The following is a 14823-nucleotide window of genomic DNA, read 5'->3' on the forward strand; positions in this document are numbered from 1 at the left end:
GATGTCCTGAGCCTTCTTGGATGAAGTCTGCATGTTCAAACACTGGTTTCTCACCCTTGGCACTGCCAGCATCTGAGGTTTGATTGTGGGGGGCTGCTGTGTGCACAGTAGGGTGCAGCAGCATCCTGGCCTTCCCCACAGCAGATGCCCGTAGCATTCTCCCACTCAGCTGTGGCAATCAAAAATGACTAGATATTGACAAACGTCCCTGGAGGAGAAAAGTCCCCCGGTTGAGAAGTGCTGAAGCTGTGAAGGCCCTCAGACAGCAGTGCAGAACCAGCCATCATGTGGAAGCCGCTGGCTGACAGGGAAGAGGCCACGTGACAGAAGTAGGCAGTTTCAGTTGTGCCACATACTGAGTCAGGATGTTGGCAAGCGTGAGTGGTGGCCGCCCAGGCCCAGTGCAAAATCATTACTTCTCAGGCTTTTTTTGTTTCCAGAGTCTATTTACAACTTAAAACTTCTAGGGGACCGCCAAAAGACTGTTTGTGTACAATGTCATATTTACCACATCAGAAATTAAAATGGAAAGATTTTAAAAGAATATACTCATTTAAAAATAATGAATGCAATAGATGTTAACATAAATAACATACTTTTATGAAAAATAACTTTTCCAAAGCAAAAAAAAAAAAAAGTGAGGAGCAGCATTGTCCTGTATCTCTGAAAAACTCTGTAATACCTAGCTGATTGTTATAGAGCAGGATTCGCACTTTTGCTTCTTCGTTCAATCTGTTGTGATATCAAATGTCACACAGCCTTCAGGAAACTCCACTGTACCTCATGAAGGAATAAGAAGGGCCATGAATGTCTGAGTGGCTTTGTGGTATTACAAAAATAGTTACGACCTCACAGGCTCTCTGATGAAGTTTCAGGGACCCTCCAGGGTCCTTGGGCCACACTTTGAGAACCACCGCTCTAATTGAACATGTCACACTTTTATCAATCTATAATAGCTCACTTAACGATCGAAAATTTTCTTTCAAAACTGGGATCTCTAGGGAGAGCTATTTGGATTTAGTGGGAGTGCCTTTTATCAGACTGCTCTGTTGCTGTGATCCAGTAAGAGCAGCTGTTCTGGAGAAAATGAATGAAGTAATTTGAAGAACGTTGAGGCTGGACAGGATCTGGGGAGGGCTTAGTCATGGGGCAGCATGAGGAAGAGCAGACAGCATGAAAGCAATGCTTTGTACTTTTTCCTGTGGTCGCGAGGGAATCAGTCATCCTTACACCGTTGAAAGCATCTCCCTTGCAATCTGAGCAAAGGGCCATAATTGTCAGCCTGGTTACCGGTGCGTAGCATAAGGCACAGCACTGGGGAAGAGGCAGTGGTGATAAAGCAAAAAATAATAGGGGAAAGAATAGAACTGATAAGACAGTTGCAACACTAATCTTAGGGCCACGGATGGCCTGTCTGTCCTTTATAGGCTCAAAACTTAATTTTCACTGCCAATAATATCTTGAAAAGGCTCCGAGTTTTATTTGAGTGTCTTTTGTTGCTTTGTTTTGTTACTAAGCTACTCTGGGTGGCATTTGAGAAGCCTACGGTCCTGAGCCCTGACTGAAGGAATTTGTTTCAAGTACAAAAGGACCTCAATTTTCCAGTGAGATACAAAATGCAGATGTGGCCCGAAGCCCTGCACTAATGGGGAAAGTGTCACCTCCCTGACACAGGGTTTTACAGTTTTTCCAATCTCAAGTATTCTGAAATTACATGTTATTTTTAAATGAGGATCTATTTCTCAAAATATCTCAAGATGAAACAGTCCCTCTCTGAAATAAACTTTGGCAACTTGGTCTGACAGAGGCCAGATCTCTATGACTCTAGAAGTCTTGCCAATGACCAGATGTGTTGGTGGAGCCAACTTGTCCAAAATAAGCTGCACAATTCTATGGCATGTTCAATGTTGCCTATATGTAGTTGTTCTCCTGGTAAATGGGTGGCGTTCAGAAGAAGCCCACTAGTACTGGCAATATTATTCACATGCATGTGGGCACAGTAATTTATTGCCTCCTAATGGAATTATGCCACCCCACATGCATAGGCATTTTTGACCCCGTTATTAGGGATGCTTCATTCAAAATGCATTAACTCTAGAAAGAAGACAGGAGAAAGGTCATTATTCCCATTTTACAGCTGAAGGAAGTTCTAAGAGAGAAAAATCTACCCTAAGGCCAATGGGCTCTCCCACATTGACCCAGTGGCCCCCATGTCATTAAGAGGTAGAGGGACAAGGAATAGGGGCCTCCTGGGGGTGCACCTGCCTCTCATTTGAGGACCTTCTAGTGGCCAGAGCAGCTCTCCTACGCCGTTCCTCCAGTCTGTCCACAGTGGCAGTGGCAGTTTGCCAGGGTAGGTCAAGCCATGCTCATAGTCCAGTTTTAAACAATCTGGTTCATCCGTTGGTGATCGGACTTGACCACAGATAAATGGCTATATGACAGGTACAGCCAGCTGGTAACTCAATAACAAGCCTTACTTAGGCCAGTTCTCCCATTGTTGAAAGGATTCCACTTATCCGAAACTCAGAGGTCCATGTAACATTAAGTCCATCACATGCCTAAAAGTCCAAGTTGACACAGTGAAGACGTGTGTGGTACAGTTCTTGGGGTCATTTTGGGCGGGGCGACAGATCTGTATAATGCAGGGCAAGTGCGGGCGAGGTGTGGCTCATAGAATCTACATCTGTTCTGTTCATAGTCACCCTTGGGTCTCACCCTACAATACCGAAGCACTTCACCTTGGGACCCTGTCCCCTCCCCCACACCTCCATAAAATTGCTTTCTGTCTGGAAGTACAACAAGACACCCAGTTAGATCAAACGTAACACACTCCAGCATAAGCTACTGCAAGCTGCCGCCAACAATTGTCACTTGAGGGGAGAACCCCTCACCACACACCGCCTACTGAGGAGTGCCTTTTTTTCTATCCTCATTGTTTAACAGTGTGTGCCGATTACTCAAAGCGATATGGGCAGGCCCTGGTAAATCTAGCGTTGCTGTAGTGTTAACTTTTTATAAGGTAATGTTCAGGTTGCCTGCAGTGTCTAAAATTACTCTGTGGCCAGGGCCCCCTGCTTTATCGCTTTCTATAGTTTTGAAGTAGTTTGAAGCTTGAATAACATAAAATAACATAATATAATGTTATTTATGTTATTTCCCACGTGAAGAACGCCTGTAAACCTTGCAGTATTGAAACTCAGTGAACAAGGCATCTTAGACAAGCTGAAAAACAAATGGTGGTACGATAAGGGGGAGTGTGGCGCCAAGGATTCCGGGAGTAAGGTCAGTCGCTGAAGGTCTTTTTGTACTGATTAGCATCACATTCTGAAGCTCTGTTTATTTTCTACCCTAAACGGCTTTCCTTCCCCAAACACTCCCTGACACAGTGGGACCCCTCTATAACACCAGCGCTGGAAGGATAATGCAAAACACCAGCCTCAGAGGCTTCAATCATTGACTCCGTAGAGCTCTTGTTATGAGTAGAACTCAACCTGACCCGTCCCGTTTCCAAAGCAGTCACAGAAGGAGCGGTGTTATAAGGGGGTTTTACTGTACTTCACATGTTGAAAGTTCAAAAGAAAAAAATACAACCAAAAAAAAAGAAAAAAGATCCAGTTGTGACAGTACTTTTCTTAACCTCTGGCAGTGTCGGAGACTCTGTAGTTGTAAATGTCTTTATTATTAACATATCATGTCGATCCCATCTGAAAGCAAATGAGTAACAAAGACTGGTCTCTGTGAGCAGAATGATTAGCCTCCCAGCTGCTACCTTTTGAGTTCATCTATTTGATCTCAAATCTCATTAAGTCTGTCACACTTCTCTCTTCCAAAGGTGTCATTTGAATCTCTGTAGGTAATACTTTGAAAACTTAGTGGCATGCTCCTTAAGGGTACACATTGTCAGGATAACATCACATTGATAAGCATGAAACACTCTTCCCCGCCTCCTTCCTGCCCCTCTTTGCTCCCTTAAGAAAGTTCTTTTTTAGTTTCGATTTTTGCCTTTCCTTTTTTGAACTAATATTGTGGTATCAGTTAATTCATTTCATGAAATGCCACTCATTTTCCTTGTGCAGTGAACCATTTTGCTACTGTTTTTTCACATCCCACGACAGGGAATTTTGTAAAACGTAAATATGTGGAACTTGGAATCACCGTTATTGCTACAGTTTACAGGAGTGATGTCAAAGGAAAATCCCCCCACACACACTCAAAAGCCACACACACATGAAAGCCTAATGGCAGAGTGAGGGCTACCAGAATTTGGCCCATTTTCTAATGGACTGTGGAGTATCCTTGCAAATAACCCACGGGCCTCTTTAAGGCAATGACCGATTGTTTCTTATGTGGCAGAAAATCTTACCACTTGTGCAGCAGTCATTCATCCTAGTACAGATCTGATTTGCAAGGTGGTTGTCAACATGAGGCCTACCCAGATCCCTGCCTGAGCATGCAATTCAATTCCGATTGGCCTTTTAATTAAGACACACAAGTACAGGGCTGGCTCCTATGAAAATAGGACATGGCCAAGTCATCTTTATATTTTATTATTTCAATGGTACCAGGAAGAGCTAAGCCCCCAAGCGTGACCCAATGGCCATCACCTGGTCACTGAGTATGGTTTGGATAAGACACTCCAGTCACTGACTTAACAATGTGGGTATTCCGTTCAATTGCATTCAGCAGCAAAATGGTTACATTCCCTCTAAAAAGACTACAAAATGCTATTTTTATTTTATTTTTTTCAAAGAAAGGCTCCTGGCCCTTGGTGTGTCCTACCTCAAGGTAGGGCTCAAGGCACCAACTTTTTTCTTTCCATTGTTCAACTGTTCAGTTTTTACTTTTTCATACAGACAGATAGACAGCTTAGTGAGATTTACAGTTTGACCTGAATGTCACTGACCGGCTATGTCCATTTTTTCCCCCATTTTAAATAAAAGGCAGAAATCTACTATAGTTTTTTTTTTTTTTTCTAATTATTCTCTACTGTTCCGTGGAGTAAAAGCTAATAATGAGCTGGATTTAAAAAAAAAATTATAGCACCTGATAAAGCTGTCTGATTTGTATGGAGCCAACTTGGGGCCCAAAGGGCCCTCCTGACTGGTTTCTTAACTCTCAGGAAGATGGAACAGGAGCCAACTCTTTGTGTGGTGCCTTGGTTTCCACAGCACAAAGACTTGACACCCCGAGGAGGACAACTTAGCAACCAGTTCCCGAAGGGAGCAACTGCTTAGCCATTAGGGGGAAAGGGAGAGTTAATCCTTTTTAAATAAACCCTTGTGAAGCAGTTCCCTAGATGAGAATAGCAGCAACCTCTAATATTCTCACCTGGTGTCTTAAAGACTAGTTGTTGACAAGTTTGTCACAGGAAGAACAAGGGAGAAAGGGGTGTTGCCGGCAGAGAGGGGTAAGAGTGCTTCAAGTCCCCAAAGGAAGTGTCACATTGATAGAGCTATGCACAGCTCGACTCTGGCAAATGGTATTTACTGAGGTTGGCAGGGAAATAAATTGTGCTTGTGTTTACACTTTCGCTCCCATCACCAAGCTCTGTTTCATTTAGTTGTCGGCACCATTTTGAGGTAGTAAAGGACTTAAGGTGTCAAAATAAAAGAATTTTTAGGTGAGGATCACAACTGTCAACAGAAGCACAATCTACATCTCGCTGGCCATTGTGAAACATCAACCAGTTGCCAGGGCTGAGTCATAACACTTACATCAATGTTTAGTTATTTTACAACTTAGACCGATCCAATGTTATTGTGATGTGTTATAATGTCCCATTGCCTTTGTTTCCCCCAAGAACTAATCGCCTTGTTCATTTCTCTTAGGACAAGACCAGCGCTCTGAGTCTGAGCAATGTGGCAGGCGTTTTCTATATACTGGTCGGAGGTCTGGGGCTGGCCATGATGGTGGCTTTGATAGAATTCTGTTACAAATCCCGGGCAGAGTCCAAACGCATGAAACTCACAAAGAACACCCAAAACTTTAAACCTGCTCCTGCCACCAACACTCAAAATTATGCTACATACAGAGAAGGCTACAACGTGTATGGAACAGAGAGTGTTAAGATCTAGGGGTACGGTTAAGGTCTAGTAAACTCATCAGCCTTACATTATTGTATGTTAATCGCTTCCTTTCTTTTTTCTTTCTTTGTTCGTGAGGTTGTCTTGATGTTTCAAGTATGTCTATTCTCCGGCAACCACTTGATTCTTTGTAAACAATGGTTGTTGTTCTTGTCAGGCAATGGTGCTCTTCTAAGAGCGAAATTATTAAATCCTGCTGTGTGACCCAAAAGGAAAAGAAGTTTGCTAGAGCAGCACTGTTCTGTGGAAACATTTATGAGCCACATGTGTGATTCAAGTGCTTTTAATAGCCACGTTCTAAAAACTAACACAAATGAAATCAACTTAATGACATAGCTTACTAGTCCAAAATATCCAAAGTAACATTTCAACATGTTATCAATATAAAAATGAATGAGATGTTTTACATTCCTCTCTTCATCATATATGTCTTAGCAATCAGGGGTATATGTTAAGCTATGGCACAGCTCAACTTGCATTAGCTATATCTCAAGTGTTCAATACATGTAGCAAGGGGTCACCATGCTCTAAAACTGATGTTAAAGTGAGTGCCACCTTACGAAATGCAATGGTTCTCTTAAATGAAAGCCTGGAGCAATTTCTTTCATCTTTGAGTTCCTTTGTTGTCCCTTTCTTGGAAGTGATTTTCAGGTAAGTGTGTCCCCAAGGACAGTCTAGGCTCCCTGCTCCTGACTGCCCCCAAATTCACACTTAGATGAACCTGCCTGATGATACCTTGACTGGTAGCTGTGCCAGACCCCACCAATAACACAGACATATTCAAAGACAAGCTTGAACTAGGATAATGTCTCCATCCTGGAAGTGTTTAGAAGAATCTAGTCTCGTTACTTTCAAGTGGATCTGTCATAACACACTATCTGTAGTGGAACAGAACAACTAGCAACTTCATGGCCCTTACTTTTGGTGGGAGATTTTGACCTCATGAATCAATGTCATTATGCTTGAATTTCCTTTTTTCTATACTTTAGTTTCCTTTTTTTTTTTCTTTAATTTGTCACTCTTTTACATAACTATATAATTTGGGGAGCACAAGTTCCCACTTCCATATGTGCACATGCTTCACTTAATATCCTTGAATTTCCACAAATTCTTTGTGCTCTGATCTCCTCCTATTTCACATTGTGGATCTAAATTTGGTCATTTTCTAAATAATGTTTGATCCAAATAATTCTTGTATCTTCACCATGGAAAGCATTATCTTGTTCTGTGAAGTTGCTGGTTGTTTGTTTTCCTGGGCAGAGGGCAGACTTTTGCCACAACGTCTTCATTACCCTGAGTAGCCCACTACCAGTGTCCGACTGCATTGCTGAATGAACAGTGCATGGGTCCATCTGTAGCACTGTTTGCATGTAAGCATTCAATGTTTCAGTGTGCTTCAAATAGTGTGTTCTCGAGCAGGTTATATGGCCCAGGGTAATTTGGGGCACCGTGTTCGCTTTTTCATTGGGTAATACGTGGCTGCTTTCAACCTAGCTTTAGTATCTCAAATTCTGAGACACCAGTATCCAAAGAAATAATACAAGCACACATTTGCATGACAGTTTTCTTGCATCTATTGCCTAATTTGAGATACTGGGTCAGAAAGTATTTTTCCTTTCATGCAACTAAGACCTAGCCACATGAAGTGACTGGCTCAAGGCAACATCACTAGGTAGTGGGAGTTCTGGGACTAGAACATAGTCCTCATACAGCTGCATTACGTATCAAAACATGCAGCCTCTGTCTATCCGTGGCCTGGTGGGCTCCAGGAACCTTGAAGCCCTAGTTGACTCCTGTCAAATAGCCCTTAATTCTCCAGCCCACTTGTTTACAAAAGAAATCTTGAGGTGCTTCACCGAGCCGCCATATACTCACTTCCTATGCACTCAACATGAACTCATATTATTTATCACTCCTACTTTGTCCAGAAAGAATCTTTTGGAAACAGAAGGGAATCAGAGCTCAGGATCATATACCTCCAGACCCCATTTATTAACTGCTATTCCCTCTGAGAATCTAGGGCCCTACTCCCCAACTACCATTGCTTCAGTCTCTTGTTAAAGCCCCTGAGCAGAGCTTCTCAAATGTCCATGTGTATGTAAGCTACCCCGGGAGCTGATGAAAGTGCAGATCCTGACTCAGCAAGCTGGGATCGAACCTGAGATGCTACATTTGGATGCTGCTGGTCCAAGAAATAGTAAGATTCTAGAGAAAACTATCTCAGAGCATGGAACTGATAGAAGTAAAGGAAGGACAGAGAGGGGGGGGAAACAGATACAGAGAGATAGAAAGATGTGGGGAGAAAATGGGAAGAAGGGAAAGAAGGGGAGAAAGGAAGGCATGGAAGGAAGAGGAAGGAGACAGGGAGGGAGACAGACAGACAGGCTAGGGTCAGCAAATCTTTGGACAGAACCATTCAGAACTAAACTAGAGGCCCTAAGCATCGAGCCTCGGGGGAGAGCCCTGGAGATGAAACTGCCACAACTTCCAGTGGCTCAGGCTTTTCCTTTCATCATCTTGATCAATCCAATTTAGGAAGCAAAATTTAGGCTAATTGAGGCAAAAATCACATTTCAGTAGGCATTATGCTAATGTGGCCAATGTGCTTGCAGCACAGGTAGCCAGCACCATGGCAACCGCCCCTGGGATGAAAACAAAACCTGGGAAAAGCCTCTGCAAACAAGTGTGCCCTCCAAGCCTTTATGAACCCTCCAGATGAGAAGAAAAGGTCTTGGACAATGCTAGGAAAAAGCCTTACATGCTCCACATGTACAGAGGCACAAAGCAGATGGAGCAGGAAAGAGACCTCTGTGCTGTCCTCTGCCAGTTTGGTGATGACATGTTAGGGGAATGCTGGTTCAGTGAAGATGAGCTCCTCATCTCTTCATCTTTTTATTTCCCAGAACATTCTGGAATTTTGCCTAGTGACTTCTAATCTGTTGCCTAGTTAGTTATTAGCTTTCCAGTTCTCTTGAGTTGGCCTAGATATGTCAGTCTATTTAGGGGCACGGAAATGGAGAGCTACCCCGAGATTTGACTTTTATTGCTCATTATCAGAGTGAGCCCTGGGAGTTTATAGTGCCAGGAATTCTTCAGGAAGAAGACTCAAGAGGAAATCACCTGTGAAAATATGATCCAGGCAAAATCTGTTTCCTGAAAGGGCATCTTTAAAGAGGAGGGAGACTTATGGAAATGACACCCTCAGATCAAGCACCCACAAGGACACAGTCACTTGACTACCTGCTGCCTCTCTGGGTGACTGACTAGCCCCCAGAACTGTGTTCCCCACTCAAGCCATGGTAGGTGACCAGCCATCAAGAGTTCCACATCCACATGCTGGAGCTGGCTGCACCACCTGGCGTGAGACAGGCCTTCCTCCCCAGGCCTGCGGGCTCAGGAGCTAAACTTTTACGCTCTCTCAGGTGGCCCACACGCACGCTGACATTTGAGGCATGCTGGTTGCTGTTCAGAACCACTTCTGGCTTCTTTGCTTCCTTCAACAATGTTTTCTGAAATCCTTCTCATTTTCATGGGGTCTGAAGTTAAAGGGAAAGATTTCCAGTTTCCCTCTAACATGGGACTGAGTAGTCTTCCTAGAAAAGTTGTCCTTGTTCATGGAGCTCATTTTCAAAGTGAATGATTTTCCTTCTGCAGTCAATGCATAGATATTCTTGCTGAGGAGGGCTTTCTCCCCCAGGAATTCATCTCATACTAGGTGGAGACCACATTCTGGATAACTGAGGTGGTATTGCCTCTGTAGTACTTACACCAGGGTGATAACACTTCATCTGTCCCCACTTAGAGCAGGAAGTAGAGATATTGAGTGAATAAGTGGTTTCCTCAAAATGATAGAGTTAGGTCATGCCACACACACGCACACACGCCAAAAGAAGGGGGAGGTAAATTTCATCTTGCTGTTATCAATAGAACATTGCTCCAAGCTTCTGAGATCTAAGGACAATAAGAGATTTGCCCACTTATATAAATATGTTAGCCTTATTCTGCCTGTTTTGGGGCTTCTGGCCTTCATCTCTGACATCTTCTCATCCATATACTTTTACTGTAGGGCCAGTGGTAAATAATGATGAGTCATTCCTGTGGGATCACACTCACTGTTAACTTAGAAAATCGCCATTATTGTGGAGGGATAGGATGGAGAAGAGGTGTGAGAGCTGGAAGAAGAGGCAGGAAAGTGATCTTACATTTTCAGAGTCAAGGGCAAATGAATCCCCAGCATGAGTTAATGCTTCCAAACGGAAGGGAACAGCAACATCTCAACCAGGTCATTAATATTGGAGCAAAGACCCCTGTTGTCAAGCCCCTTCACGGGATCACTGTTCTAGCCTCTTGCTGAACTACAGAATCTCTCTAAAGTCCATGTGTACTTACAGACATTGATGACTAAGGCGGTAGGTGTCAGGAGAAACACACTGGCACCTTTCTGATAATGAGCTTCAAGCTTTCTTCCGGCAGTCATAATGGATTTCAACTAAAAAAACCATAGAACACCTTTTACCATCTACCTTAGTCAGGTTACTTTGTCACAGGCTAGTCAAAACCTTTGTCAGAGGTTTTACTATCAGAATACACACTGCAGTGTGACTGCCCTGAATATCTGTAATTTACAGCTGAGACTTTCTAGGATAGTCCAAGATATTAGAGAAAATCTTCAGTTACATCTCACATGTTTATATGGTCCCTGTGCAATGCAGAGTGGACAATGAGCCTAATTTTATGTACTTCAGCATATTTGCATCAGGCGAAAGAACTCAGACACACACCTGTTGCCTAAAGCCAGTCAAACCAGGTGCATCCCAGAGATACCACTTTGAGAAATCGGTGGCAGTCCTTACCCAAGATGGACCACGCAAGTTGCAATAAACTTCTTAGCTCCCAGTATGAGGCCCATTCAAACGTAACTGTCCCCTTGCCTCTGCAGGCCCTTCCCACTGGAGGCATGTGATGAGAGGAATCACCGAAAACGTGGCTGCTTCAAGGATCCTGAGCCAGATTTCACTCTCCTTGGTGTCCGGCATGACACGAATATTGCTGATGGTGCAATGACCTTTCAATAGGAAAAACTGATTTTTTTTTCCTTCAGTGCCTTATGGAACACTCTGAGACTCGCGACAATGCAAACCATCATTGAAATCTTTTTGCTTTGCTTGAAAAAAAGTTAAAATAAAACCAACAAAAAATGGACACGCAAGAATCCAGTATGCGAGAAAAATCTTACTAATAAAAGTCAATTCAACAAAAGCCATTCTTTGATACCACTGCATAGTATACAAACACCATATTCTTTAATACACACACACACACACACAAATTCAAAATCCCAATTCAGTGAATAGGCCCATCTTAGGTTAAACAATTTTTCCTGATTCAAAACAAAAAAGATCTCTGACTCCCTGTGTTTGGGAACAGACTGGCATTTCTTCTAGGATCTGCTGACCAGATGTTTTTGGTATTTCCTGTTGGTGGTGATGTTCTGTGCACCTATTTACTTTCTATGTTGCTGAAATGTGTATACCTTTAGAATGTATGTGTAACACTTTAAAAAAAAATCAAACACATTGGAAGAGGGACTAAACGGTGACTTCTGTGTTCTCAAAATGGCTTTGTGAAAATGCTTGGGTAATTTCCCACAGCGCTTTTGAAATTGACTCGGTGTGTGGCAGGGGATGCGGCACTATCAGGCATACCTCTCGGTGCTTTCCTAAAACAGATCCCGGGGCTTTCTAAGAAGCCTGGAATTTCACTCACAGATCTGTGTTTCTTGCTTCAGTGTGCATTTGAAGTCAATATAGCTGAGTATTTAGCATTGAGGTGAGGGAAATGCTGCCTATACTCCCAAATGTGTTTAGAATATCTTTCTCAGAAACAACACTGTGTTTAGCTCTGCTTTCTCCGCTAAGTATGCCTTTCGAGTGTACACCACCGAGACAGGACCGTGTGGCAAGGCGGGTCCGTGGGTTCAGACCACAGTTCTCGAGCTGACTTGACTTTCTCTCGGTCTGTCTTACCGGCTGTCGCCTGTTCCCGCCTGTGGCTCTCCATCAGACTGCATGTGTCCTTTTCTAGTTTGCAAAGACTAAAACGCATTCGCAAACCTACTGCTAAACTGAGGCCTGAGCATCACTCCCAGGTTCTTGCCTGGAGCAGTCCCTCTGCTGACTCAGAAGACCGCTCCACTGCTCCACGGGCTTCTCAAGTAAACTAACTGCGTACCTGCCGTTGGCCTCGTCAGAAGAGTCAGAGGAAATAGTCTCCGCTCACTAATTACCTCCTATATAACGACGTACGCTTCCTGTAGCTCAGTAGTTAGTGCTCACCAGTGACGTGGATTGGGAAGTTTCCAGACCGTGAAAACTAGGAGCTTGAATTCGTTTCCCACGTGTGACCCTTAGATGCTTAGTTGACTCGCTGCATATTTTGCTCTTGTCTTCAGAAAAGGAAGGAAGAAGTCTAGTTCCAACGAAGCAATTCCAGAAAAGTGTAATATAAACTTTCATTCCAAAAATCGTGTCATAAGCGAATAACTCACCTGTCAGATTTTAAATGGTATTGAGCAACAACAAAAAAAAAGATGTTGTGTTTTTGTTCTGTTTCGTTTTCATGAAACTGTGATTTTCAACTTCTGAACGCTGTCACGTCCCAGCGCAGGAAGCTAACTCTGTGCAAATATGAAGTTGTATAAAACAAACCAACCACCCTACACACAAACGTTTTCATAGGCACTGTATAAAGAAAAATGTATGTTTATTGACTCAAATCAGTTTTTCAGAGAGGAAACTTCACTGGGAAGGAAGAGGCGGGTAAATTGGTTTGTTATTAAAAAAAAAAACTTGCATGTTTAAAAAAAAAAAAACATTGATTGCTTCAAATTTCTGCTACTAACTTCAAGCTATGGGAGTTTGGCGGTAGTCACTTGAGGATTTTTTTTTCCAATTCTCTTCTTTTTGTTGTTAAAGCTGTACTTCAGTGAACAGAAAAATTGCGAAGCAAACTAATGGCCGTAAAAGCGTAAATTGCATGTGTGGGCATAAATTACAGAGCCTCACTGCTGTGAGGTATTGTACAAAGTTTTAATACATTTTGTAAATAAAATTGTAAAGAAAGAATCCTGTTTCTGTGCTGTGACTTGCTCTTCAAAATTTGCTTGGAGGCAGACACCAAGAAGTTATTATTCCATAAATTACTTCCCACCAGATTTTTCACCAATAATCTATCAGTCACCTTTCTGGTGATTTTTGCAAAGGACTATGCTTCTCCCCACCCTGACTGCAGCCACAGCCAGGCTCAGACCCCCTCAGCCTAACTGGAACTGCACCACCCCGGCCCTGAGGTGGCTACAGCATACAAAAAGCAGCGCCAAAGCACCCACGTGACGATGTCAATTTTGACATGGGGCCTTCCATGCCCACTCTGTCTCCTGCCCCCATGGGACTCTCCTCTGAGGCCAGCTTGACCCTAACCTTGTTCCCCAGTCTTCCCAACTCCAGATCTGACCTCCTGGGAAGGTACCCAAACTCAGGATGGATGAATTTGCAAAACACTTCCAATTACTTTCCCATGCTACCACAAAGTATACATTCTAGTACTCCTAGTTCATTAATTGGCTAAGTTTTTTGTTGCTGCCTAAATTACCAAGCATACCTTAATGTCCCATAGGAAAATTGCTATCCCACCAAGGCTTGTTGATCTAAAAGAGTGAAAAAAGAAATAATAAATTAATTTTGGGCTAAACTGTTTTTGGCATGTTTCTAAGAGAGAAACACGTCTGATGACCTAGTCTGACTTGTAGGTTCCGAACATGAAATACAATTTTATCCAATGCACGCAACAGGTGTTTAGCTATAGATCAGTTTTATCTTATGATCACCACATAAACAGGGGGTAATGGGAGGAAAGAACTGCAACTGAGCCAGAGAATAAGACAAGTGCAGCTGAGACGCTGGAGAGATGAAGGGGAGAAAGATATTTGGCATTAAGGAGGTAGGCCACAAGAACACAAGGCCTAGAACAAGAAGAGAAATAAGCATGGGAATGGAAAGCGCTCACAAGATTCTGCAGTGTAAGCTGACATAAACACACTGTGCTTAATGTGACCTATCAGCTTCAGGGTGTTTACTTCCGTTTCCACTGTCCTCCCTCTGAAATGCCAATTAGCTGCTAAGGCCCTGGCACTTCATAACTCAACTGCTTTCCTTTCCTTTGATTAAGATACCCTTAGCAGTCCCACCAGCTGGGTCTCAAGGGAGCAGCTTCAGTGACTAGATTAGAGTGATGGTCCCCTTGGTGGCTGATGAAATCAGTTCAAGTACCAAATAACATCCTTAGATGTGATCTTCCAAAATAATAGATTCCTTGCCCCAAAGGAGAAGCAAAATCTCAGGTGCTATAGCAGGTGATGGTGGAGCACAATTTGGGGTTTGTTTTTCTCCTTCCAGGAAGGAAGGCAAAGGGGACTTTATAGTCTTTCTCAAATCAGACTAGAAGTGGCTGAATAACTTGCCTATGCATAGGGTCAGCTTGCCAGCTGGGTCTACAAAAACATCTTGAATTTCCAATGCCACAGCCCCCATGCAGAGGAGAATGTCTCTTGGTCTCTGGATGGGCTTCCTTGCCCTAGTAAGACTCATGCCTGACTCACTCTGTCAGTAGTGCAATCTTTAAACAGGAAGGTGATTAAGGAAATGTTGGTAGAATCACGGAAGAAATGGTGCAGCAAATC

At 43.1% G+C, this 14823-nt stretch overlaps 1 protein-coding gene across 4 annotated transcripts in view; it reads left to right on the forward strand.

Annotated features, from left to right (window-relative positions):
• Window positions 1–13202, forward strand: part of GRIA3 (glutamate receptor, ionotropic, AMPA 3) — a 257603-nt gene extending 244401 nt beyond the window's left edge. For 2 of the 4 annotated variants that reach the window (XM_004685771.2, XM_012727148.1), the window contains exons 16-17: window positions 5832–6079; window positions 11026–13202. In XM_004685771.2, the coding sequence (XP_004685828.1) occupies window positions 5832–6077 (246 nt within the window). In that variant the 3' untranslated portion in view covers window positions 6078–6079; window positions 11026–13202. Of the gene's footprint in view, window positions 1–3170; window positions 4546–5831; window positions 6091–11025 lie in introns of those variants that run through there. The other 2 variants (XM_012727149.1, XM_012727150.1) reach the window with 2 other exon arrangements.
• The last annotated feature ends 1621 nt before the right edge of the window (window positions 13203–14823 follow it).

This window comes from Condylura cristata, unplaced genomic scaffold (genome assembly GCF_000260355.1).
Source record: "Condylura cristata isolate star-nosed mole 26May11 unplaced genomic scaffold, ConCri1.0 scaffold00019, whole genome shotgun sequence".
Taxonomy (NCBI): Eukaryota; Metazoa; Chordata; class Mammalia; order Eulipotyphla; family Talpidae; genus Condylura; species Condylura cristata.